We start from the raw sequence: 26,665 nt of genomic DNA, 5'->3' as shown, positions 1-26,665 counted from the left end.
TTATAGTGGACATTATACACCCAACATTATAGTGGACATGACAATCTACCTTATAGTGGACATTATACATCCAAGTCTATAACTATTCCCAAACTCTTAATCTTGGCATGATTGGCCATCCTTATCCGAAAATTAGAAGGAGAGATGACTCTAAGGCCCAACCTTTCAACACATGATTGAGTTATGACAAATTTGTGCTCCACCATCAACGTATGCCTCCCCAAGACCGAATCCTTTATGCCATGCTTCTACAGAAGGATAAGTATCTGGCAACTTTGTCACATACATATTATTCCTTTCTGGCATATGGACTATCCTCTTCTTGCCTGTACTAATAGCCCTCCTCCACTCCTTCTTAAGCTTAGCACAAAGATCTATCAGCTGGCCAAAAGTCATATCAGCTTTGCTCTTAGACAAATCATCAATCAAGTTATACCGTTTTCGATTCCCTTGGTTTTCTTGTTGGCACTCACGCACGGGGTGGTTTGAGTGCACGTGAAAGAGAGGGGGAACGGGGTGAACGTCCAGGAAGGTGCTTGGGTGATTAGGTGCAGGACGCGTCACGGGAGGTGTGACGGGCGCGAGACCTTGGCAAACGAGGGGGACGTGGGTCGTGGAGACCCCTAGGTATATTTTTGATCATAACTTTTGCGTTCAAACTCTGATTGAGGGGCTTCTTGAACCGTTGTGATGGGCAGGTCATGCTCTTCGAGGCTAGGGCAGTGGATGCCCACGTTGGGATCCCAGGCAGGAGTTATTCAGGCTGAAGCTAGCGTGAGTCTTGGCTACGTTTGAGGGACACGGAGTCGCCTCGGGACCTCCCGCGACTAAGGGAGAGGTGTGGTATCAGAGAGTGTTGTGTCAAATACTAATGCGGCGAGCTCTAGTGGACAATGGTGACTCGGAACTCGATGAGGGGTGGCTACGTTGGTCGAGGGGGCTTTGCGAGTAGAGGTGCCAGCTCTTCCAGCACTAGGCAAAGCCTCGATAGGGGGGGTACTTTGAATGCGGAAAGGATCACTATGTGAAGGACTGTCTGGAACGTGGTAGATTTGGAAGGCCTTGAATTGCCTTGACCCAGGATGAGGAAGCCGAGGATCATGAAGACATGGGAGGAAGAGTTCAAATCACGGAGATTGATGAAAGAGACTCCTCCCAACTAGATGAACAACCCAGGATAGGGGCATGCACAATGACCGCAAGATGCATGGCCGCCGTGAGAGTGGCAACAGGCATACCCAACATCTATGTCGATGCACAGATGAACGACGTCTTGCAAAGGGTAATGATTGACTCGGGGGCCATACACAATGTGATCACCCCAAAAACAGCTAAGCGCCTGAAAATTAAAACGACCGATCTAATAGACATTCAGGTGGCTTTTGGGCAAGGAAAACAGGACTATGTGAAGATAGCATGGAATGCCCCATGCCAGATTGGAGAATGGAAAGCCAAGATGGACTTCTTGGTAGTCCCCATGGATTCGTATGAAGCAATATACGGAATCGAATGGTGGGACAAGTTTGTGATTGCAATGATGGGTAAGGGAGTGGATTCCTTGATCCTAGACATGCAAGGACGCGGAGTCCAAGTGAAGTGCATCAAATCGGGGGTATCGCCCAAGGATACAAAATGTCTTCTCAACGATGGAAAGAAACCAGCAGTGGCTCATAACTTAGCCACCTGAGTAGTAAATAGGGCTCCTGACAACCTCATAAGTGCCAAGCAATTGAACAAGTAAGTCAAATGAGGTGCGGAGGTGCACCTACTGATGATGCGCATGGTGGAGACTGACCATGGCAAAAGTAGCATTGGTTGTAATGCTTCCAGGGCAAGCCAAGGAGCGAGCCCAAAGAAATTCAGTGGATTGGATATACTCTTGGAGGAGTTTGGCGATGTGATGCCAAAGGAACTCCCCAAAGGATTGCTGCTGCAGAGGCATGTCGACCACTGAATCGAGTTGATTCCTGGCAGCGCGCCATTGGCAAAGGCGCCGCATCGAATGAACGATGATCAACCAAGGGAGTTAAAGAGGCATTCAATGAACTGGTTGAGAGCGGATTCATCAAACCAAGTAAGTCTCCATACGGGGCTCTAGTCTTATTCGTTACAATTAATGATGGAAGTTCCAGGTTGTGTGTGGAGTTGTGTGTGGACTATAGGGCGCTCAACAAGGTCACAATCAAGAACAAGTATCCAATGCCGCTATTGGATGACTTGATGGATCAGCTAGCCGGGGCTAAGTACTTTGGCTGCATCGATCTAAGATTTGGGTATCGCCAGATAAGGATTGCAGATGAAGATGTTGAGAAGACGGAGTTCAAAACTAGGTATGGGAGCTACGATTGGCTTGTCATGTCTTTTGGACTTACCAATGCTCCGACCACGTTCTATACCATGATGAACGACATTTTCAGGGAGTATCTGGTTTGTCATCGTTTATATTGATGATATATTGATCTTCAGCAAAACGATTGAAGAACATGAAGAACATCTGCGGAAGGTGTTTACCAAACTTTAGGAGCACAAGTTGTTTGCCAAGCGCGAGAAGTGCGAGTTTGGGGTAAGCAAAATAGATTTCTTGGGGTTCATGGTGGGAAAAGATGGGATCAAAATGGACCCATCCAAAATTGAGGCAGTGAAAGAATGGGAGGCGCCAAGAACGGTACGCGGAGTACGGAGTTTCTTGGGATTTTGTAACTTCAACTGGAGGTTTGTAAAGGAATACAACAAAGTTGAATCTCCTCTAAATGATCTCCTATATAAGGAGGAAAAGTTTGATTGGAACCCCGAACGTAGTAAGGCATTTGGGGAGATGAAAGAGATCATGATCGCATCGCCTGTGTTGAAACTCCCAGAGTTTGGCAAGCCATTCGAAATACACATAGATGCGTCAGACTTTGCTTTGGGAGGGGTGCTCATGCAGGATGGGTGTCCGGTGGCTTATGAATCGCAGAAGTTGGATGCAGTGGAGCGTTGATGGACAATGCATGAGAAAGAAATGTTGGCAGTGGTGGAATGTCTTCGGAAATGGAAACACTACGTGCAGGACAAGCACACCAAGGTGTTAACCGATAACATTTCGCTAAAGTACTTTCAAACCCAACCAAAGCTTTCTGCAAAGCAAGCACGGTGGTAGGATTTCTTGGCAAAGTTTGATATTACGATTGAGCACAAGCCAGGGAAGGCAAACGCACTGCCGGATGCATTGAGTAGGAAAGCCGAGCTAATGGGAATTAGCATTGTCAAAGGGTCTCTCATGGAGCGGATCAAGGAGGCCATAACGAGATGCGGAATCCCGGAAATTGCTTCAAGATCTGAAGCAGGGCGTCGTCTTGTGGGGAATGTACAATGAGGAAAATGGGTTGCTCTATGTTTATGAGAACCGCTTGTACATCCCGGATGACTTGGATCTCAAGAAAGCTTTGTTATGGGAGTGCCATGACTGTAAGCTTGTTGGACATATAGGACAAAATAAGACACTTGAACGGATGTGTCAAATGTTTTTTTGGCCCGGCATGCGCGAAGACGTAGTGGAGTACGTACGTGCATGTCCCACTTGTCAGTTTGGGAAGGCCGACAGAACCAAAAGGGTAGGCTGTCCCATCAAGACCATGGGATGTGGTGAGCATGGATTTCATCACTGCTCTCCCCAACTCTCATGGCTACACCGCGATCATGGTAGTGGTAGACTACTTGTCTAAGCAGGCGCACTTCATTCCTATCAAATTGCCCATCACGGCGAAACATGTAGCCCATTTGTATTTCACGCATATTTTCAAGTACCACGGATTGCCCCTCGCAATCTTCTCCGATTGGGACCCTAGGTTTCTAACTGACATGTGGACTCAACTCTTCAAGATATTGGAGACACAGTTGCGTTTCAGCTCATCGTATCACCCTGAGTCTGATGGATAGACCGAAAAGATAAATCAAACCGTGGAAGGATTTTTTGCACAACTATGTTCAAGTGGACCAAAAGGATTGGGCGCTGCACTTGAACATTCTTGAGTTTCACTACAACAACACGGTGCATCGGAGCATGGGCTTCACGCCATTCGAACTGGCAATAGGTAAAGAAGTTATCATGCTAGTGGCTCTTGCGTCAGGGGTTACAAAGGTGGATGATCCCGATGCAGAGGAGTTTCTAAATCGATGGCAAGAGAGGTTGAAAATTGCAAAGGAAAGCTTGCAACAGAGTAAACTAGTCATGAAGCTTCGTAGGCAACTTGGTACTTGTGAGCTCTTGCAACATTAAGCTGCCGCAAAACATGACCCCGAAATTTAATCGTCGGTTCTATGGACCGTATGAAGTAATGTACGCGTTTGATGAGGTGACCTACAAATTGAAGTTACCGCCAGTGGTTGCCATCCACAATGCTTTCCATGTACAGTTGTTACGTCGTTTCTATACAGATAATAAGTTTGGTAGGAAAGTCCCCCCGCCATTCTCTTACACTGTAAGAACGCCTTATGAGCCGGAGGCAATTTTGAAATACAGAATGTTACGCGGTAGAGTAGAATTTTATGTTAAGTTTAAGGGTAGGCCCATGACGGAATGCAGGTGGATTCCAGAGGCATTTATGATTGATAACTAACGCGACATGGTTCTCAACTTCTATAATGCTTGAAAGGGACTTCAAGCTCCATCGAACCGGCGAGAGTATATGGGAGGTGGTGCTCTCAGATAGTGTAACACGTGCGGACGTTTTGGCACGTTTTGTGAATACATGCATTCTTTTGTACCGTTTTCAATTCCCTTGGCTGCCCCATTGCTGGCTGAAGGTTTAGTTTCCTTTATCTCAACACCATGATAATCTAGCCTATTATTCAAATTTAGGAAGTGAGTACACATCACCACCCACTCTGGGAGGCTTGTCACACTATGAACTATAATGACCCCAATCTAGACAATTAAAACATTGAACATAAGGAGCATAAATCCTTTGTCCCTGTCTACCTTGCAAAGGAGTCTGAGCATTTGAAGTAGAAGCACTTACTATGATTTCCAAGAGATTCACTATGTACTCATATAAAGTCTTCCTCGTCACAAAATTTCAAATGCAGGATGCACTCAGGTAGATCTTCTTCATTAAGAAGAGTTATACCAGCCTATTCCTCATCTAACAGATGTAAAATCAAAGACTAGTAACAGCCATGAACTAAGGACAACATACCTTCAACATGAAAACCCTCAGACAGAATTCCAAGCACCTTCGGTCCTAGCATTCTTCACTTTTAATCTGTAGAAGCAAACTGAAAAGCCAGGTCTTCAATGGGACCACCAGCAATGTGGGAGCTCAAGGAGAAAGAGCAAATGCATCAGGTTCCAGAGTAGGTATCCAAATCACATGACTCAAGGTACTCCCGACAAACTGATTGAAAACAAACACACACACTCACATAAAATCCACGATTTACACTACCCAAGGCAACGGCAACTTCAGGTCGGCACCCTATCCACGAGCTCTTGACAGTTCAGAGAACAATTAGCCACGTAATGCTTACAAAAACTCCACAAACTCATCAAGATGAGAAAGCTTCCTTTTGTGTCTACTTAGGTACCGACTACAATCAGATTTCAGTTTGCCTTCTCTCCACAATTCAGGCCATGCACATCATCATTTTCTTCTTCCACTCATAGACCAGCACCAACCAGCCCATGTGTCAAATCAACACTCTCTTCTCAGTGACTACCAGGAGGCGACGATCAGAATCCGTCAACAATCAGCAAGTCAGCAATCCACATGAGGAGGCTTTCAGTTCCCTTAGGACAGCCCCCTTCTCTCTTATCTCTACGTCAAAAACCCACGCAATCATCTTCTCGTCCAACGTACGTGCGATGTCAATTCAGCCCTCAGGCTGACCAGCTTCGCACGTCACTGTCTCATGAACTCTTCCAAAGCAGCAACCAGTTCCCTTAGGATCGCTCCTTTTTTTCATGTACCCATTGCATCTCCACAAGCCCATTCTTTTTATCTCTGTCTGGCGACATCTCTCTGTCCATCTCTGCCAATCATCCCTGCTCTCGAATTCTCCAAGAATTGCAACTTTACGTGCCATTGCCAACTCGCTCTCCAAAAGCGTGGAAATGTGCATCACGTAGCCACCTCATTCAGAAGCAGTCACCTCATGCTTGATTCAGCCACGTACCATACCGCTCGTCGGCTAGAAGCTTGGAGATTAGTTTCACGTAGCTACCTTGCATGCACATCCCTTTGCTTCCAGCCACCTCACCACTTGCATTTTACCACTCTCCAATTCCCTTTCCCCAAATCTTAGACAAAGGCAATTAATGCCCAAAATCCCAACCTTTGACACACCCTTTGCACATACACTTAAACTAGGCATTTATTAACGCATGCATGCCACACATGACGTTAGATTATTCACCCTCATTCATACATCAATGCCCATATGACATTACAACGAGACTACAACCACACATGCCCAAATAAATACTCAGCCAACCAACACCGTAACATTGGATACTATGCTTTGGAGTGCTTGGCATCCACATTGCATTTCATCACTTCCCATTTGTTGCTCTACAAAACTCATTCATAAGATCAAAGAGATTTTTACATCAGAGCAAAGAGTCTCTTGATAAAAGGTGCTTACCAAATCCAAGACCATTACTATTTGGCTACGTGCAAACCAAAGTGCCTACCTACACGCATGCATTACGTGGAAAAACTATTTACAAATTTTGGCATATCAACGGTTACATGGGTCGATATTTTTACACACTTTTGGAGAAACTAATTTTTACATATGACAACACATTCCTTCACACTCCTTCATGTGACATTGATAGGACAAAACCTGTATCAAGTTTTTGAGCACTGTATATAGCTGTGGGTAGGCACATAGTTGTACACATCTAGGGTAGGTGTGGGCTTTTGGCATTTCTTTCACAAGTATGATGGACTAATGTATAGTTTTTTGAAACAATAAAGTATGTTTTGTAGGGACTTCATGGGAAAAGATGAAATGCAATGTGGTTGTACTACACTTCCAGAGCAAGGGTGTCCAGTGTGTGGTCAAGTGAAATGTTTTTGGGGTCATGAAAATCAAGTCATGAAGGGTTATTTTATTTTATTTTCCCGAGTCAATGTGCACTTGCATGTTACAGGAATTTGATATGTTCTGGTGTCCATGTCAAGGGGCTTTTTATGTGTGTGTACGGGGGTGCATGCAAGTCTTAATGTGCATGCTAATGTGTGTGGGAATTGTGTGACCAAAGGTCCAAAATGTGCATTTAATGTGCCTTGGGGGATATTTGCATTTTTAATGGAAGAGTGGTAAATTCTACGTGATGACATGGCTGGAAAATCTGGAAGGGAATGTATGCATGCAAGGTGGCTACGTGATCAAGGATTGGGATGCCCTGGCTGACGAGTGGGTTGATACGTGGGATGGCGACTATTGGAGAATTCTGGAGAACGTGGATGAGCGGAAGAGATCAGGTTGGGGGGAAGAAAGCGAAGAAGGAGAGAGGAGAGGATGCACTCGTGATGTGGCTGCTTAGAATTTTGAGTATGACGTACAGCTTGTGTGCAGATGCAATAGTGACTGAATGGAAGTCATGATAGGGACTTTGATCGTTGAGGTTTCATGAATTTATAGGTGGAGGGGATGACTCGATGGATTAGCATTCTTGGGGGTTCTTTGTGCATGAGGATTCCGTACAAAAAGCATGAGTACGAGCTATTTATTGTATACAAGCTGCTGGAAGGAGGTGTTGTAGATACATCATGTGTGGTTGATCTGTCGTACAAAGAACGACGGTGTGTATGAACAACTCTTGGTTGACACAGAGCTACAACAAGTCAAAGCCTTCTTTCCCCTCTTTCAAAGAGTTTGTGTGTTCTTGTGTGTATTCTAGTCAGATTGTGTGGGAGATTGACTTGTTATTTGTGTGCTTTGGAACCTGGTTCATAAGCTCATCATCTACGAGCCCACATTGTAGCTAATCTATATGAAGTCTCAGCTATCTGATGTGGTGAAGTATATAATTCCTAGTTGTCTTTCCTTTTTTTTCCTTATCATCTTTTTGGCAATCCTGCTGGGGATGGGAGGAGTTTTGAATTGAGATTGGGTACTCAAGACAGAACGGACCAGAAGATTGGCTGGGGAATGTTGCTTGAATTTCTATGTGGTTAGGGATTGAAACTATGAAGACAAAGCCTCGCATGAGAGTGATTCATTGTGAGTTATGTGGGGAGTGTGGACATAGGAGAGATAGATGCCTTGATGTTGAACTTCGGGTGATACGTCTCCTTGCTAAGGTTCAAAAGGCTTTGAAAGTGATTGCTCTTAGGAAGAAGAATGCCAGTTAGATGCAGGGTAAGTTTTCTTCAGTAGAGTGATTATTTTTGTTTTCTTCCCAAAAGAGGTTGGGTGGTATTTTTGGTTGGAAGTGTGTTTGGGATAAGTTAGTCAAGAGGAGAGATGGCTCATGAATTTCCTCGATTTCACGGGTTGCCCAATGAAGACCCAGAGAGGTTCCCAATGAAGACCCAGAGAGGTTTTTAGAGTGCTTGGAGTTCACAGCTCTTATTAAAGACAGGAATGCTCCAGAAGTCCTTCTTCAGATTCTATCCTTTTGTCTGTTGGGAGAAGCGAGAACTTAGCTGCAGACTTTCTTTGCAAGGATGCGTGATGATCAGGGTGCTCACAGAAAACCGACTTATCCAGAGGTGAGGACAGCTTTCGTGGACAGGTTTAGGTTTGTTAGAGATCCTGATGGCATTTGGAGAGAGCTATATTTATTGCAGCAACAGCCGACTCAGCTAGTGGATGAGTATGTCGGTAAGTTCACTGTGTTGTGGAATAAATGGCAAGTGGCCTTATTACCTGAAGTTCCTCCTAGAGTCATAAAAAAGGATAGGTTTGTTGCTGGTCTGAAGCCGGAGATTAGGATAAAGATTGAATGTAAAGAGCTCGTCACTTAAGCGGATGCTCTCAAGGTAGCAAAAGAGAAGGAGAGGAAGCAGATAAGATTGTCACAAATGATGCAGGAGATGCCAATGGTGCAGCATGTGCGTGAAATTATCTCTCATGTGAAGCCAGAAATACAGAAGCCTGAAGTCAGGAAGGAGGAGAATATAAAAGAAGAAATTCATGAAATGTCGGAGCTTATGAAGAGATTGAGTTTGAATTTGATGAACGGTAGGGGAAGAGGTAGATCATTGGGTGGTTATGGCAGAGGCAGCATGCCTTCTTCAAATAATTCAGGCTCGTGGCAGGCAAGACGAGGTCAAGGGTCATTTGCACCTTGTGTCGAGTGCTTTAATTGTGGAGAGTGGGGACATTTCAACACACACTGTGATAAGCCTCCTCATGCTGGAGGTGATGTTTATCCATTGCCAACAGGATTAAATTATAGGGTGAATGATCATAGTGTAGAAGTAAAAGATGCAGGTCAGCCTAGTACCTTTGGAATTTGTAAAGCCACTGTAGAAGAGAAAGGGAAAGGTAGGGCAGTTACATTTGGCTTGTTGGAGTTGGAGGAAGTTAAAGATTTCATGCCATTAGGGAAGAGAGATAGAGAAGTGGAGATTGGTTCGAGTGCAAAGAAGGGGAAGCAGTCTGAGGAGATAATGACCTACCAAAAGAAGAAGAGCAGGAAGCCTAGAAGGAAGTACAGAACTGCATATTATCCCATAGGGAAGGAGCAGGGAGATTATGATTTGGTGGAAGATCTTTCAGCAAGGAAACCAGACATTACATTTGCCCAAATGATTGGTCTATGCCCAAAGCTTAAAAAAGAATGGAGGCGGGCTGTAAATCCAACAAAGAGGAACTCTCATAAAGGTACAATTAAGTTGGTGTCTGTTTCAGAGTTGCCAGATCTTTTACCTGCTGTAGAAGCCTGGCATAAAGGAAGGGGTTTTGGAGAGGCCTATCTAGATGGGGGTGCACAGGTTTGTGTGATTACCCAGGCTTGTGTAGAGAGATTAGGACTGAAGATATCCCGCTCCTCTAGTTATCGCATCAGAATGGCAAACCACTCCAAGATGAAGACTTTAGGGATAGTACCTGGCTTGGAGGTTGAGGCATTCAATGTTTCATGTCGAGTGGATTATCATGTGATGCCTACGGGGTTGGGAGCCTATTCTTTGATTCTTGGAAGGCCGTGGTTGAGGAAGGTAGGTGCAATTCAGAATTGGCAGAAAGGAATCTTTTCTGTACATACAAATGGGAAGAAATTGAATTTCGATATGGTAAGCAGGGCTGAAGTTTCAGATTCAGCAAGTGAAGAGGAAGAAAGAAAGAAAGAAAGAAAGTTTATTAAAGTCTTCGGGAGACCATGAAGGTCTATGAGACTAAAGATAACTGATACAATGAGCATAACGGTGGTGGTCTCAAAACGGGCCAACCAACCGTTTCTACAAAAAAAGAGGTTATGAAGGAGTATGTGTCTAGTCCTGATACAAAAAATATGTGTCTACCTCCAGATGATACAAAGAAGAAGAAGGGGGGGGCACAAAAAAGTGGGGCAGAGGGGGGAGATACAGTATACATGTGTAGGTGGTGATCGTCAGAGACCAATCATAGAGGGGCCATCAAATGGGAAGTCGGAAAAAACCCTGCGATAGATGATTGGCCTCTGACGTCACGCGGCCTAGTCGAGCTCGGTCGTCGGGGGCGGCGGGTGGCCCTGTGGATGAGGGCAACGGTAACCCCAGTGGGGCGGGCCGAGAGCAGAGACGAGATGTCATGGACCTGGATGTGTGAATCTGTCCGCTGACGCAGCTGTCGTGACTCTGGCTCTCGCTCACGTCTGCGTCGTCGGCTAGACTGAGAAGAGGTATCCTGTGGCTGAAAGAAGTCAGTGATAGGCCGCTGGATATCCCCACGCTGTGTGTGCTGCTCGTGTCGCCGTGCTCGGAGAGAAGTATCTCGGTGGCAGGTCATCTCATGTAAGAAAGCGGCAAGGCACCGCTGATCCGGGAATTGTAGCATGTGTGAGAGGGAGCCGAATCCGTTGCGGAAGAGGCAGTGGTATCGGCCTCGAATGGCATAATAGATAGGACATCTGAAAGCAAAATGCTCCTCCGACTCCATCTCCTATAAGTCGCAAAGTGGGCAAAGGCGGTCCTCTCGTGGGATACCCTCTGCACGTCCACTCTCGATCCGTAATCGGTGTGACGAGACCCTAAACTGACCGAGGGAGATCCGGAGCGCATGTGGTAGATGAAGTTGTGTGTAACCCGGAGGTGTGATGAAGCCCTCCTGTGAGATCTGGAGGCAGTGTCGGCGGTAGAAGTCGAGCTTCACAGGAAGCTCGGAGTGAAGAAACCATGTCCGCCAGGTGTGGAGCTGGAGTAGATCTGCCCGAATGAGCCGGTTGACCTCCTGGTCAGTGGGGGAGAGGGGAGATGGTGGAGCGTCGAGGCTGTACTGAAAAGGAGGCAACCGGTCTAAGTCGAGGCCCAATCGGGTGAACCAACTGGAAAGACGACTATACCAGCATCGCTGGTCCCCATTAACGGATAAGGCCAGCAGTGAGGATGAGAGCTCGGTGACTTCAGAAAGTGATGACAGGAAAATTCCTTTTGGAGTTACCAACGGCCCCTCGCACTAGAATTCAGATATGATTTTATCACCTTTCCTGGATAAATTTTGTAAAGTGTTTATTGATGACATCTGTGTCTACAGTGGAAGAAGGGAGCACTGTGGCAAGTTGGATCAGGTATTTTATTAGATTGATAATAATGGTGGTCAATTAAATCCTAAGAAGACTTAGTTAGCTCAAACTAGCATTAAAATATTGGGGCATATTGTATCTGAGAATGGGATTGAGCTAGATCCAGGTAAAGTGAAAGCTTTAGTTATGCCGTCCTCTCCTAAGAATACCAAGCAGTTGCATACCTTTCTCGAGAAGGTGAAGTATTTGTCGAGATTTATTCATATGTTATGTCAGATTTTGTATCCTCTTCAGCAGGTGGTAAAATCTGAGCCTCTGAAATGGACGACAGAGAGTGAAGAGGTGTTTGAGGCAGTTAAGGAGTTAAGGAATCCTTGACTCATATTTCAAGTGTAAAGCCACCAGATTATTCCAGGATTTTTTATGTGAATCCATCTATAGGACCAGATGCTATTGGTGCTATTCTTTTGCAGCAGGGAGAGGGTTCCAGATATATGAGGCCAGTCTATTATGCTAGCAGGGTGAAGAGTGAAGTAGAGAGGAAGTATTCAGCGGCTGAATTGGTCCTTGCTAGCCTCTTGTATGCCTGTAGGAGATTTCGGTCTTATCTATTGTCCACACCCTTTGTGGTTCTCACCTCATGTTCACTACTGCCTCATATGTTGAATAGTACAAACATCTCTAGGATCATGATTAAATGGATAGTAGAGTTACAGGAGTACTCTTTTACCTTCTTGGTTGAGAACTCTACTAGAGCTTCCTTGGCTGATCTCCTCACCTATAAGGAAGGACCTATTTTAGTTGAAGATGTGGAGAAGAACACTGACATGAATGAAGAAAAAGTACTAGAGGATGCATTTGTTTTACACTTTGATGGATCTTACAAAAAAAGTTTCAATAAAAGTACAGGAGGAATTGTCATTTATGATCCTGGAGGAAAGGAGATTCGAAAAATGGGAATTCAGCTTGAAGCCAGCAGTAATAATGAAGCTGATTATGCAGCCCTCTTCGAAGGTTTGAAAGTATGCATTAGTCTAGGTATAAAGAGACTCATGATTAAGGGAGATGCTCTGTTGGTTGTGAAGCAAATTTTAGGTGTCTGAAAGGTTAAGCATGTTCATTTGAAGAGATGGATAAGCGCGGTAAAGAAACTGTTAAATCGATTGGATGCCTGGACACTCCAGCATATTGAAAGAGGTAAGGATGTAAATGCACATGATGCTGCGCAGAAAATTACAGCAGCTTATGTTGATGCAGTAGGAGTGCAGGAGCCCTTATACAAAGGAAGGGAGACATTTGCTTGTGAGGAAAGCTTCCTGTTAACTGGTAAAGTGCTTGAAGAAGTTCTGAAACAAAGAAAATACAGATTTATTAAAAGCTGTACTTCTTATTGTTTGATAGATGATGTTCTTTACATGAAAGGGGCTGATCTGGTGCTTAGAAGAATTCCCTGGCATGAGGAAGTTTTTCATATTCTACAAGCTAATCATGAGGGAGTATGTGGAGGACATTTTGCTTTCAAAATCATGCTGAGGAAAATACTTACAGAAGGGTATGTGTGGCCATCCCTCCAGAGAGACATAAGACATTGGTGCAGGTCATGCCTACAGTGTCAGCAGATGAGTAAGAGAATCTTACATCCAGAACTCAGAAATATCATGCTTGCTTATAATATTTTTGAGAAATGGGGAATAGATGCCATCGGTCCTCTACCCATGACAGCCAGGGGAAATTGTTATGTGCTGACAGCTGTGGATTATTTGACGAGATGGGCTGAAGCACGAGCAGTACGGGCTGTCAATGCGAAATCTTTATGTAAATTTGTGTATGAGGATATATGCTGTAGATTTGGTGTGCTTCTGGAGTTGCTTTCTGATAGAGGTCCAGGTTTCAAGAGTGAACTGATGGATTTATTATGTGGAAAGCTGAAGATTAAACACAGATATGCAAGTCCCTATTATCCCCAATGTAATGGGATGAATGAAAAATTTAATGGTGTGTGTACTAATATCATGGGAAAGATCATGAGAACACATGAGAAGGAGTGGGACCTTGCTTTGCACTGGGCTTTATGAGCTTACAGAGTTGCAGTAAAAGAAGGCACCCAGTTTTCACCATTTCATCTTATTTACGGGAAAGAAGCTCTATTACACTTGGAAGTAGAAATTCCTGCATTATAGATGTTACTGAAGTTAAACGAGCATTCAAATTCTACTTTCCAGAACCGGTTATTGGATTTGCAGGAAGCACAACTAGACAGACAAAAGGCGGTGGAACATTATGCTTTAATTCAAGAGGAGAATCAGAAGAGAGCAAACAGGAAATTCAGGGATAAGAAAATCGAGGAGGGTGATCTAGTTTTGGATACAACAGTAGTCTGGATTCTACCTTCAAGAAGAAATTTGTGACTGGACCTTTTTGTGTGACGAAGAAATTCAAAAATGGCTTATATCAACTTGAGAATTTGGATGGTCAGCAGCATACGAATAGAGTCAATGGCTTCAGACTAAAGAAATACTTTCATAGGATCATGAGTGTGGGCAGCTGTGGACTTACTGTGATAAGCCGGAAGACCTCATGGATGAGGATATCTCTGAAGAAATGCAAATCTTATATACCCCTATCTGGAAGACATGAATGTCTGCAGACTTGGGGATGGGAAAAATGATAGGACAAAACCTGTATCAAGTTTTTGAGCATTGTATATAGCTGTGGGTAGGCACATAGTTGCACACATCTAGGGTAGGTGTGGGCTTTTGGCATTTGTGGATTTTTCTTTCACAAGTATGATGGACTAATGTATAGTTTTTTGAAACAATAAAGTATGTTTTGCAGGGACTTCATGGGAAATGATGAAATGCAATGTGGTTGTACCGGACTTCTAGAGCAAGGGTGTCCAGTGTGTGGTCAAGTGAAATGTTTTTGGGGTCATGAAAATCAAGTCATGAAGGGTTATTTTATTTTATTATCCTGAGTCAATGTGCACTTGCATGTTACAAGGATTTGATATGTTCTGGTGTCCATGTCAAGGGTCTTTTCACATGTGTGTATGGGGGTGCATGCAAGTCTTAATGTGCATGCTAATTTGTGTGGGAATTGTGTGACCAAAGGTCCAAAATGTGCATTTAATGTGCCTTGGGGGATATTTGCATTTTTAATGGAAGAGTGGTAAATTCTACGTGATGACATGGCTGGAAAATCTGGAAGGGAATGTATGCATGCAAGGTGGCTACCTGATCAAGGATTGGGATGCTCTGGCTGACGAGTGGGCTGATACGTGGGATGGCGACTATTGGAGAGTTCTGGAGAACATGGATGAGCGGAAGAGATCAGGTTGGGGGGAAGAAAGCGAAGAAGGAGAGAGGAGAGGATTTGCTGGTCGATGAACGGATGGTTCACGGGCTCCAAATTGTTGTACAACAGCAGTGCGTCAGGGTGTAGAGGGCTGTGACGATCTGAGAGAGCGATTGTACGGGCTGTCAACGGGTGTGATGATTTGAAAAAAAAATAGCACAAGGCTGATGGGCTGTTAGCTGAGCGGAGAGCTGTAGTATGGAAGAGAAGAGACAGGTTTACGATTAGCTGAGCGGAGAGCTAACAGGCTGATCGACATGAAGTACGAGTCGCTTATTTTTTTGGGCTGTGGGTTTGTTACCTTTAATCAGGCACAAGTGTGCAGGCTGCGTGGGGGAGCTTAGCTGGAACAGAAGACAGATTGGGAGTTGTCGCTGCTGGAAGCACTCGTGATGTGGCTGCTTACAATTCTGAGTATGACGTACAGCTTGTGTGCAGATGCAATAGTGACTGAACGGAAGTCATGATAGATTGAGGTTTCATGAATTTATAGGTGGAGGTGATGACTCGATGGATTAGCATTCTTAGGGGTTCTTTGTGCATGAGGATTCCGTACAAGAAGCATAAGTACGAGCTATTTATCGTATACAAGCTGCAGTTTCCTAACATACTAGGGCTTACAATGCTCAAATCTCCTTTGCCCAATCAAAAGTTCAGTTTTTGAGCCATAAACTTGAGATACAACTCTGTCTACTCGCGTAACATGTGGAAAATAAAATTTCAGGCATGCAAAGAATAATTATAAAACTATAATAAAATCTTAGTACTACTTAAGTCCTTGGAATCAATACACATACCCGCACTTGAGAGGTTGGTCTGCCAGTATTAGGACTTTCTAGAGTCTAGTGGCACACTATATAGTATTGTACTTATCTATTGTCTAATATATCAATCAACATCAAGCTCTTTTGTATCATGTGACTACTTGTCCATTGCTTTTATTTTCTTTCCATTTCATTTCCATTATGCTTGTTATCTTTCCTTTCCATTCCTAGTGTTAGCTTGCTTCTCTCCCTACCACTATGATCTTTCATGTGGTATCAGAGCCATGTTCCTAGCCCTGCTCTCTCTTTCCCTTTCCCTTTCCCTTTCCCTTCCAAGAGGTTGAGGTGAGGGAGGCCAATGAAGCTACTCTACCTCCTCCTCCTTGGAAGGCTGCCCTCTTCTCTCCTTCCTTGAGCGCTCTTCTCCACGCCATGATCTGCCACCTCTCTTCTCCTTCCTTCAGCTACATCTTTTTGAGACCCGTGGACGATGTGATGCTTCTATCCAGATCTAGAAGCATAATCACGGCTTTGTGTCTTCAGTAAAGTTGTAGAGTACCTTAAGTACTACAAATTTCGTCTTTACATCATTGCAACCCGAGTTTTATGTGAAAAGTTACAGCCCTTGCACGAAGAGACGAAATTTGTTTCTGCGCGCGAATTTTGTTCTGGAGCTCGATGATTTGATAGCCCAAGCATGATGTAGCCAGCTCAACGTGGAGCTGTCCATCCTCTTCATCGTTGACCTCTGTCCCAGCCCGCCATTTGCTCCTTTCTACCTGACATACTCTTGGAGCTGCTGCTCGCAAGTTGGTGCCGTCACTTGATGTGAGCTCTTGACATTACATTGCGGTGACTCCTTCACGTGACTACTCCAAATGTAAGAAATCCTAGATTTACTATATTTAGAAATGTGCTAAGGAACAGAAAGGAGACTGAAATAGCAGAGAACAAGGAATAATTGTATTGCTTGAATGTCTGTAGGGTGGATGTAATGTGTCATCCATACAATTGGGCCTCTCTTATATAGAGAGTGAAGAGTCACACATCAAAAGGTGTGTACTCCAAAGTGTGTGTGCATGAAGAGGTGTGTACCCCTTGTTAAGGGTGTGACCCTTGATGAGAGGGTACATTACAATAGAAATGTCTCTTCAATAGAGTGTCTCTTGTGAAGGGTTGTGCCTCATAGGAAGTGTCCCATCGAAAGGGCAAGGGTTGTGCCTCATAGGAAGTGTCCCGTCGAAAGGGCATACCCTTCCACAAGTGTCCATTCATCAAACCATCCATAAGTCTAGAAATAGAGAAAGGAATATGTCACAGATCGTGACATCCCCTCCCACTCAAAATAAGACCCTGGTGGAGATAATGAACTGATGTAGAAAATATCACTGTAAATTCTGAAAATACTGCTGTAAAATGTCAGGGTACTGCTGCAAGTCTTCATTAGATTGCCAAGTAGCATCGGAGTCGTCAAGATCTCGCCAAAGAACAAGAAATTCCGTGATAAGTCGATGTCGATTCTCTCACTGTCGATGGTCCAGAATACGCTCAGGAATAAGGAGAACATAATCGTCTTCGATTTCTGGGACATAATCACCTGCAGGAGGAACTGCTTCATCGCCTGGAATGTACGTCTTTAGCCAAGAAATATGAAATGTTGGATGGATTTTACCCCATGATGGTGGTAATTCCAATTTGTAACTTAAAGGTGAATTTTTCTTGACGATCCGGAAAGGTCCATAATATCTTGGTCGCAACTTAGGAAACACAGACTTAATCGTCTTATAGCGATGTGGGGCTACAAATAATAGCACCATGTCACCAGTGTTAAATTCTAGGTGACGTCTATGTTTGTTGGCAGACCGTTGATACCGCTCTTGCGCTTTTCGCATATGATCCCTGACTTGGAGTAGAATGTCTTGTATTTCTTGAACTAGTTGATAAGCTAGGGCCACTCGATGTTGAAGTACAAAATTCGTTGGTACAATCGGAGTGTGTCCATAAGCTGCTTGGAATGGAGTCATGCTGATGGCACTATGGAAAGAGTTATTATAAGCAAACTTAAGGAGTGGTAGATACTCTTCCCAAGTTGCTAGGCGTGACTGAATATAATGTCGAAGCATTTCTTCCAGAACTTGGTTGACTCTTTTAGTCTGGCCATCTGATTCTGGGTGGTAGGCTGAACTAAACAGTAGAGTTGTACCCAAAGATTCGAACAGTGAAATCCAAAAGTGACTGGTAAACTTAGGATCTTTGTCAGATATGATATTCTTGGGCAATCCATGGTGTCGGAAGATGTGTTGTATGAAGAGTTAAGCGATGTCCGGAGCCTGTGCACTGCTTTTGCAAGCAACAAAGTGTACCATTTTGGACAATCGATCAACAATTACCATAATCTGAGTGTTACCTTTGGAGGATCGTGGTAGTGTTGTAATGAAATCCATGGAAATACTTTCCCACCTTTCAGTTGGAACTGGAAGAGGCTGAAGAAGTCCTGTTGGAAGTCGTCGGCTTGCTTTCATTTGTTGACAAGATAAGCAAGATGTAACCATTTTGATGACGTCGCTTTTCATCTGAGGCCAGTAGTATGTTGCACTGAGTAACCGATAAGTCTTGTTGATGCCTGGATGGGCAGCATAAGGAACTACATGATGCTCTTTTAACAAAAAGACGTCGAACATCCTTGTCATGTGGTACACAGACGCGATCTTGATAATACAGAAGGTCGTCCGTATAAGAATAGGATGAGAAAATCTTCTGTTCGGAAGTCGAAGGGTGATCTTTTGAAAGAACCTGTACTGCTGTGCCGAAGTCGTTATCATTAAAATACTTTCCTTTGAATGAATTCGGAACATCTACAGATAATGTAGAGATTACCATAGCTGATGCTAGAGGTAACCTGCTGAGAGCATCTGCAACTACATTGCGTAGTCCTGGAATGTACTCAATGGTCATGTGAAAGTTGGCCAAAAACTCAACCCAGCGTGCTTGTCGAGCGTTCATGACTGGTTGAGTAAAGATATACTTTAAAGAGTGATGGTCTGTCTTGACCACAGAGTCGGCTCCCATGAGATAATGTTTCCAAGAGCGATAAGCATGTACAACGGCAAGAAACTCCTTATCATAAACCGGGTATCGGGTTTGGATATCAGAATGTTTATGGACTACCCAATGGACTTCACCGACACATATTTTGGGGCATTTCTACCTAGCGCTTCATCTACATCGTCATCAACTCGCAGGGATGTGCATACATGTGCTTGGAGGACATCTCTTACTTTTAAGAGATCTATTTTTATTATTCCTACAACTTGATGTATTTTGGGGTTCTCTGCCTTGGGTAGTCCCCCTAAAATGATATGTATTGAGTGTTTGGTTTTCATTGAGTCTAAAGGTTCGCTGCCTTGGATAGTACTCCTAAAAAGATGTATTGGTCTTCTTATTTTGGTGTGTGGCTTCCTAACATGTCTTGTCATGAAGCCAAGGGGGGATGTATTGTGGGAGCCATGCATTGGCTTTGATAGGTTTAGAGGGGGATGTATTGTGGGAGCCATGTATTGGCTTTGATAGGTCTTGTTATCAGGCCTGGCCAAGTTTCAGGATGATGATGTATTCCTAGACATATGAGTTGGTAATGTAGCCATGCTATAACGTGAGCATCTGAGCATGTTGAGTCTCAAGCCATGAGAGTGCTTGGATCAACCTCTGAACATGCTCAAACTTTAGCCTCTAAGTTACATAGGGTGCACAGTTTGATGACCGTCATTGTCATGTTCTGTTCTTGGTTCCATTCCAATAGTCCCTCACCTTAGACCGTCATTGTCATGTTTTGTTCTTGGTTCCATTCTAGTAGTCTCTCACCTTGCCTTCATGGGGGGGTGTTGGAATATGAAGCCAAAGTGAGTCTAAACTGAGTGTTCTAGGTAGTCTAGGTGTGGTTTTATAGTCTAGTGAGTCCTAGACATGCCACGTGTCATATTGGGAGATATCCCATAGACATTGTGACTTTCTAGAGTCTAGTGGCACACTATATAGTGTTGTACTTATCTATTGTCTATTATATCAGTCAACATCAAGCTCTTTGGTATCATGTGAGTACTTGCCCATTGCTTTCATTTTCTTTCCATTTCATTTCCATTATGCTTGTTATCTTTCCTTTCCATTCCTAGTGTTAGCTTGCTTCTCTCCCTATTACTATGATCTTCAAACTGTACACATGACATAAAGCCCTATGGTGGTTGTTCGAGATGTAAGACGATAGGAGAGTGGTTCTGTATCATTGTGCTGGTCAAAATGTTGACTATTGAACCCCCCTTGTGCATGGCCCAATCGCCTAGGTAAAATCTATCTAGTCACTTCTGGACCCCATCGTGTTTGTGCTGCCTGAAAAAGAAAAAAAGGCTCCTTGAAACTCATCATTTTGCGAAGGGTTCTGACCCTTGATAATAAAGATAAAGTGCTCCCACGTGCCCCCTCCGAGAAAGGCATGGCAAAGGTAGCCTACCTAAGCTTGTCTTTCTTGAACTCTACGTCATGAAGTCTCCTCCAAGAATCCACATCTTGAAGGCTCTCTATCAGCTGCCTCCAAAAGAGTGCTCTCAGCTATGGATTGGCGGATGCATAAACAAATTAGGATCCCTACTTAGGTATCTCCGATCCTCGGCCCCATCCACATTGCGTGCCTATTATGAGCTCATCCTCATTATTTACCTTTGGGGCTAGGGCCTATTCCACTGAGATGAAAACCCGCACTATGTCCTCAATGCTGGGGACCAGCTATTTAGACCCCTCCCTATAAGAAGGCGTCTCTGTTTGCTGATATCCACGGCTGAGATCCTATGCTCTCTGAATTCCTGTCGTAAGATCAGGTGCCATAAATTCTGACGTCCCCTGTGCTCTCTAAACTCTTGTTGTAAGGTCAATTCTATGATTGTATGGTGAACAAGGCCTTCCAATGATTGGAGGCTTGTGTGGCCTCTTCTGTGTGAGTGTATTTCGTCAGGGTTTAGATGGATAGTAGTATAGACCCATGCTATATTGTTAAGGGGCATCATTGGCTCAAGGCCCACCTTAAGGACCCAAGACAATAGGAAAGAGGTCGCAACTTTCAACCTATTGTACACTAGTTCAAGGGCCGGTGTCACACCTGGTTAAGCTTCCCACTTCTCTCTAAATGGACCATTGTCACTCTGCAATTACTATCATTGAGGCAAACAATTTGAAAGGTGGTGATGCGATCTTGTACCTTTCCATCCCAACAACTCCTCCATTATCTGGTCCTTCAACATGAGGTTGAAGAGTATTTGTGTCTTCCTCCCCCCAAAAAAAAGAAAAACTTGGGGATATGGTGCACACGTTGAGCAAGCACGATGGAATGCCAAAATTTGGAGGTGAAGCCCTTAAAACAGACAAAAGTAGGGGGCTGGTGGCAGCTTTAAGAAGGGTGGTCGAACACGCTTGTCTGGCTGCCACAAAACCCTTAGCGGGTTTGGGGGCACCAAGGCCAGGAGTAGACAGGGCGGGAGGGGGCGAGAGTCCCTTGTGAGAAGGTAGGGACAGAATGGGATGAAGACCAGCCCAAAAACGGGCTGAGGCAGCGGGGAAGGGAAAGAGACAGAATAAGAAAAGGGTCGGGCAGGAAGAGAGGGGAGTGGGGAGGGAGAGAGGCGACGAGGGGGCGTACGGGATAGTAGGGAGGAGGCGGAGCAGGCAACTCTCCCTTTTATCGGTCACCTATGCTTGTGTGGGTGACCTGACATGTTCTATAGAACCAATGAATTTCACAATCAAGGATATTTAGAATATACTTGCAGGCCAAGCCTTGCAAAAATTGTGATGATGCCCAATGGTCATCCTAGAACCCTCTGTGTCTTGTTCCTACATAAAGTGCACAGTATATATGATATCCAGCTATATGTTGATGAGGGAGGGCAGCCTCCCATCAGTGAAAGTGAGCTGTGCTTATAGCACATTGTAGCAGAATTCTATTACAGAAAGAGCTACTAAGGAAGGGCGTATCAAGCAGCAAAATTTGGGGCCATGTTTCTGAACTGGACAACATACTTGTATACTTTTATTTCGTCTCCTACAATATGCTAATTGAGTTGATGCTACTGGCTGCTAGTTTGAACTTTCTGGTATTTCCTGTTTATTGGGACTATATGATGGGATAATCACTTCTTGCTTTGGTACTTCTTCGTGAAAGGCAAACTGTGAAAACAGTTGTCTAGGTTGACAAATTTGGTTAAATTTTTGATCATGCATGGCAAGAGGAGTTGTCCCTAGTCAAAGATAACAAATTTTTTAAGGCTAACAACAAATTTTAAATTTTGGATCATTTATAGCAAGAGGAGTCATCCTTAGTTGAAGATATCTTGCTAAGGCAAGATCTTACAGAGGAAGAAATGGCTGAAGGCAATAGTACAACATCCTGCATTTCCACGGTTAGTTCCCAAGTGCATTGACTTGATACATATTATAAATAAAGCATGCATTTGAATTTGCAGAGTGAGTAGCAAGGATGTGAATACAAATGAAGGATAAATTTGACTATAAAAGATATTTGTGCAAAAACATATGTTCTTCAATGGTAAATTATGAGTATTCCCTCTTGTCCAATATATTCTTACAAGGGTTACAACTTGACAATAGATTTTGTCTATATGGAGAATTCATGGTACCTTTTCTTTGATGTGGTTTTCAAAGCACATTTCAATTCCAATTGTGAAAAATACATGCTCCATCTTTATGATAAACTTCTCCCATAGGAGAAAATGGAGAGTGCTTGCTTTGAGGGTAATGGAAGTACTACCTTTGGTCTACAGTTGCTTGTGCGAGGAGGAACTATGTGAGCCTACAACTAATAGAAGTTCTTTTAAAAGGAAAGAAAGGAGGAACTTTACAAGCCTACAACCCTACAAGTTCTTTTAAAAGGAGGAACTTTGCAAGCCTACAACCCATGGCCACATTGAAGAATCCAAATTAGCAAGATAATACAAGTGTGAGACATTGACATAGAGTCAAATCCCAGTTCCAAGGAGAAACAACAGACTAGGCTTCAATGGAAAAGAAAACTATAGTCCTATTGAAGAATGTTTATGACAATGCTTTTGTCAACTAAAGAAATATTAATCATGGAGGATGTGTGTGGACTATAGGAAGTAAACAAGATGACTATCAAGGATCATTTTCATAGGATTGATGAGTTTCTTTATGGTTTGAAGGGGACAAAAGTTTTCAGCAAGATAGATCTTAGATTGGGTACCATCAGGTATGGATTGCCCCTCAAGATATTTACAAAATAGCCTTTCCGACAGCACAAGTGTTAGAACATGAAGTCAAGTTGAGTGTGTTTTAGTGTGTTCTACTAGGAGTTCTAGTAGAGTCTTATGTGTGAGTGCCATGTGTCATTTTGGGAGATATTCCATATACACTTTGGTATTCTAGTGTGTGTCCTATCCTATATATGATTGTACTTGTGTGTCACATCTACACACATCAAGGAGTCTACATCAAGCTTTATCAATGTGAGTCTTTTCATTTTGGTCTATTGCTCGTTTTCATTTCCTTTCACTTTCATTATGTTTCCATTTGAGTGTTATCTTCTCTCTCCCTAGCCTACCCTATCTGAGCCATCCTTCCTCCTCCCTTTCTTTCTTCCTCCATCCTTCCTTCTCCCAGCCCTTTCCCTCTTGCTCCTTGCTCCTTGCTCTTCCAAGGGATTGAGGTGAGGGAGGGCCAGAAAGAGGAGCTACTCTCCCTCTTTCCTCTTGGAAGGCAGCCCTTCTTCCTTCTGTTAGGAAATGGAGTCAAGATGAATCCGTTTTGTGAGTTCTAGTGTGAATTCTAGTCTAATTTTTCCTACAATTGTGTGGTTGTGAATGTATCTAGTAGGTGAGCAATCAGTGCCACCTCCTAGTGTTTGGTGCGTGAGAAGGTAAGGCCAACCAGCCTATAAAGTGGCACATGTACATGCCTTTCAAAACAACAATCTATGTTGTGCAAAAAAAAAAAACCCCTCAGAAATTGGAGAGGCTAATCCATGCAATCTGCTCTGAATATTTTAGGTGACGAGCGTGATCTCTTGCAGGAGCAGATAGCTAGCTGGAGCTAATCGTGACAGATCAAATCTGTGTAAACATATGGGCACATTGTCGTGTATTACGTAGCGCAGAAGATAGAGTTGTTCGTAAGAAGTGCTTATGAAGGAAACAATGCACTCATCCTCAAAACATTGCAACAACGATTGATGAAACTTCCCATAATGAATTTGATTGCTGCAAATGGTCATTACACCAAGAATTTGACGAAACCATCCTGCAACCGTCGCCATTTCTGATGCTGCGAGTTCTGATATGAGTCGATCATGGAGATATGAAGATTCAGTTGCAACGACTTCTGCCCATTTCTGTTCAGCACATGCGCCGCCAATCATCCCTATCATAGCTGTCTGCCATGACTCTCCTCCACGTTGTTCTGCCTATCAGCCTGCACAGTCTATGTATAGATCTATGTCGCTATTTCATCTTGAAGCTGTGCTACCATGAAGCTATTCGTCATTTTTGTGATTGCCTTGTGTCTCTCTCCCTGTGACCCTGATTCCAACACCTTCACCCTTAGCCTCTCCATGAGCTGTTGATCTACATCGACTTTGGAGCTATTTTTGTGGGGTTGATTTGTGGAGCTGCTACATGATTTGCTGCCGATTTCTGCCTCGAGTTTGCTGCAGATTTATGATTAGATTTGGAGCAAATTGGTCACCATTCTGGTGGGCATTTGTGGGCATCTTCGTAGAGGAAAAGATAGCTCGTTTTTTGCTCAAAGCACCCGTTTTTTGCTCAAAGACATCTCGTTTTTGCTGTTTTGGGGATGTTTTTGTGAAGAAAATAGTTGCTTACTGTTGTGGAGATATTTCTACTACTGGTCGCCCTAAAAATGACCTCATTTGGGGCCCGTTTTGAAGAAACGACCTACTTGAAGACTGCTGCTGCTACTGCTATTCATGCCTCAATAATGCCGCCATTTGCCGCAACTGCAAAATGAGCTGCTCCTACGCTATTCTAGCTGGTCCGTTGTCTTTTCTTGTCCATTTTCTGCCCCAACTACAAGCTGAGCTGCTGCTATAGTCCATACTATTTTAGCCTTTGCTTCGAGCTTGCACTTCAGCCCGTATTGCTGTAACATTTGTTCCTAGACCTATGAGCTGGTCATGTAGCCATGCTGAGACGTGAGCCTCTGAGTCATGTTGAGTCTCAAGCCATGAGAGTGCTTGGATCAACCTCTGAACACGCTCAGACTTTGGCCTCCGAGTTACTTGGGGTGCATAGATTAGTAGTCTATCATTGTCATGTTCTGTTCTTGGTTTCATTCCAGTAGTCCCTCACCTTTCCTTCATGGGGGAGTGTTAGAACATTAAGTCAAGTTGAGTGTGTTTTAGTATGTTCTACTAGGAGTTCTATTAGAGTCTTATGTTTGAGTGCCACGTGTCATATTCGAAGATATTCCATATACACTTTGGTTTTCTAGTGTGTATCCTATCCTATATATGATTGTACTTGTGTGTCACATCTACACACATCAAGGAGTCTACATCAAGCTTTATCAATGTGAGTCTTTTCATTTTGGTCTGTTGCTGATTTCCATTTCATTATGTTTACATTTTGAGTATTATCTTCTCTCTCCCTAGCCTACCCTCTCACACTAGAACTCACTAGAATGCACCAAACAGACTCATCTTGACTCCATTTTCTATCACCCCCCCATGGAGGAAAGGTGAGTGACTATTGGAATGGAACCAAGAACAGAACATGACAATGAAGGTCATCGAACTGTGCAATGACGGTGTAGAACTAGAAATGGCTTCCATGCTAACTCAGAGGCAAGTGAGCATGGCTCAGAGGCTAGTGAGCATGGTACATAGACTTAGAGGTTCAACTAACATGGATCAGAGGCTCATCATGCATGGATGCATGGCCAACTCAGAGGTCTACGAGACTAATGCACCAACATCCTGGACCTCACATGCTAGGCCTGATAAATAGACCTATCAAAGCTAATACATGGCTCCACAGTACATAGTCCTCTTGGCTCCAGGGACTAATTAGGGACATGGAACCACACACCATAAATATAAAAGCAATACATCATTTTTGGAGGACTATCCAAGGCAGAGGACCTTTATTGACTTAACATACATCATTTATTTCATTCATATTTGGGAAACAACCTAGGGAAGAGTAGAAAATATATGGATCATCATCTCCATCGTCCTCTGGAGGGAAAGAGAGATGTCGGATTTTAGGACTAAGAGCATGTCGGATTTCAGCAGTAAGAGCATGAACTTGTGTCGGAGGGTCATCATCTTCATCGTCACTCATGGCGGCTGCAATCCAACTAGCATGGTCCTTAGTTTGTTGTTTGGCAAGCTTCTGGTAGCACTTGTCCTTTGTATGACGAAGCTTGTTACAAAAAGTGCACTTGAGAGGCTTGAATGGCTTTGTCTTTCCATGTGCTGGGGTTTCCATCAGCAGGTGGAGGCAAGAGACTCTGTAGTATCTGAAGAAGAGATCGGAGATTCTTTGTTCTGGCGATCTTTTTCGAGAAGAAGAGTCACCATATCATTAAAGGTAGTTGTGGCAAGCCTAAGTATTTAAAGAGTATACTCAAAACGAGTGACTCCTTCCATACTCTTCATGAGCACAACCATTTTGTCTTCGTCGTGCGAGGAACACTTCAGGCTGGAAAGTTGCTTCACAAGAGATTGCATTTTTGCTAAATGTACACTCAAGGTATCACTATCCTCCATTTTCAATTTATAAAATTGCAACTTCAAGAAAACCTTGGAGTCTGTGATTTTGTTACAAAAGTCCGATGATAGCAATAGCTTTTGAGT

At 43.7% G+C, this 26,665-nt stretch overlaps 1 protein-coding gene across 1 annotated transcript in view; it reads left to right on the top strand.

Moving 5' to 3' along the window:
- Positions 1-26,665, top strand: part of LOC147884554 (uncharacterized) — a 122,980-nt gene that overhangs the window by 28,318 nt on the left and 67,997 nt on the right. Inside the window, exon 6 of the mRNA XM_087398007.1 lies at positions 22,119-22,217. Within this exon, the coding sequence (XP_087254133.1) occupies positions 22,119-22,217 (99 nt within the window). The remainder of the gene's footprint in view (positions 1-22,118; positions 22,218-26,665) is intronic.

Source organism: Dipteris shenzhenensis, chromosome 26 (assembly GCF_047967505.1).
Source record: "Dipteris shenzhenensis isolate YYH24624 ecotype China chromosome 26, Dip_SZ_1.0, whole genome shotgun sequence".
NCBI classification, from domain to species: Eukaryota; Viridiplantae; Streptophyta; class Polypodiopsida; order Gleicheniales; family Dipteridaceae; genus Dipteris; species Dipteris shenzhenensis.
This window is presented reverse-complemented; position numbering and strand designations above follow the sequence as displayed.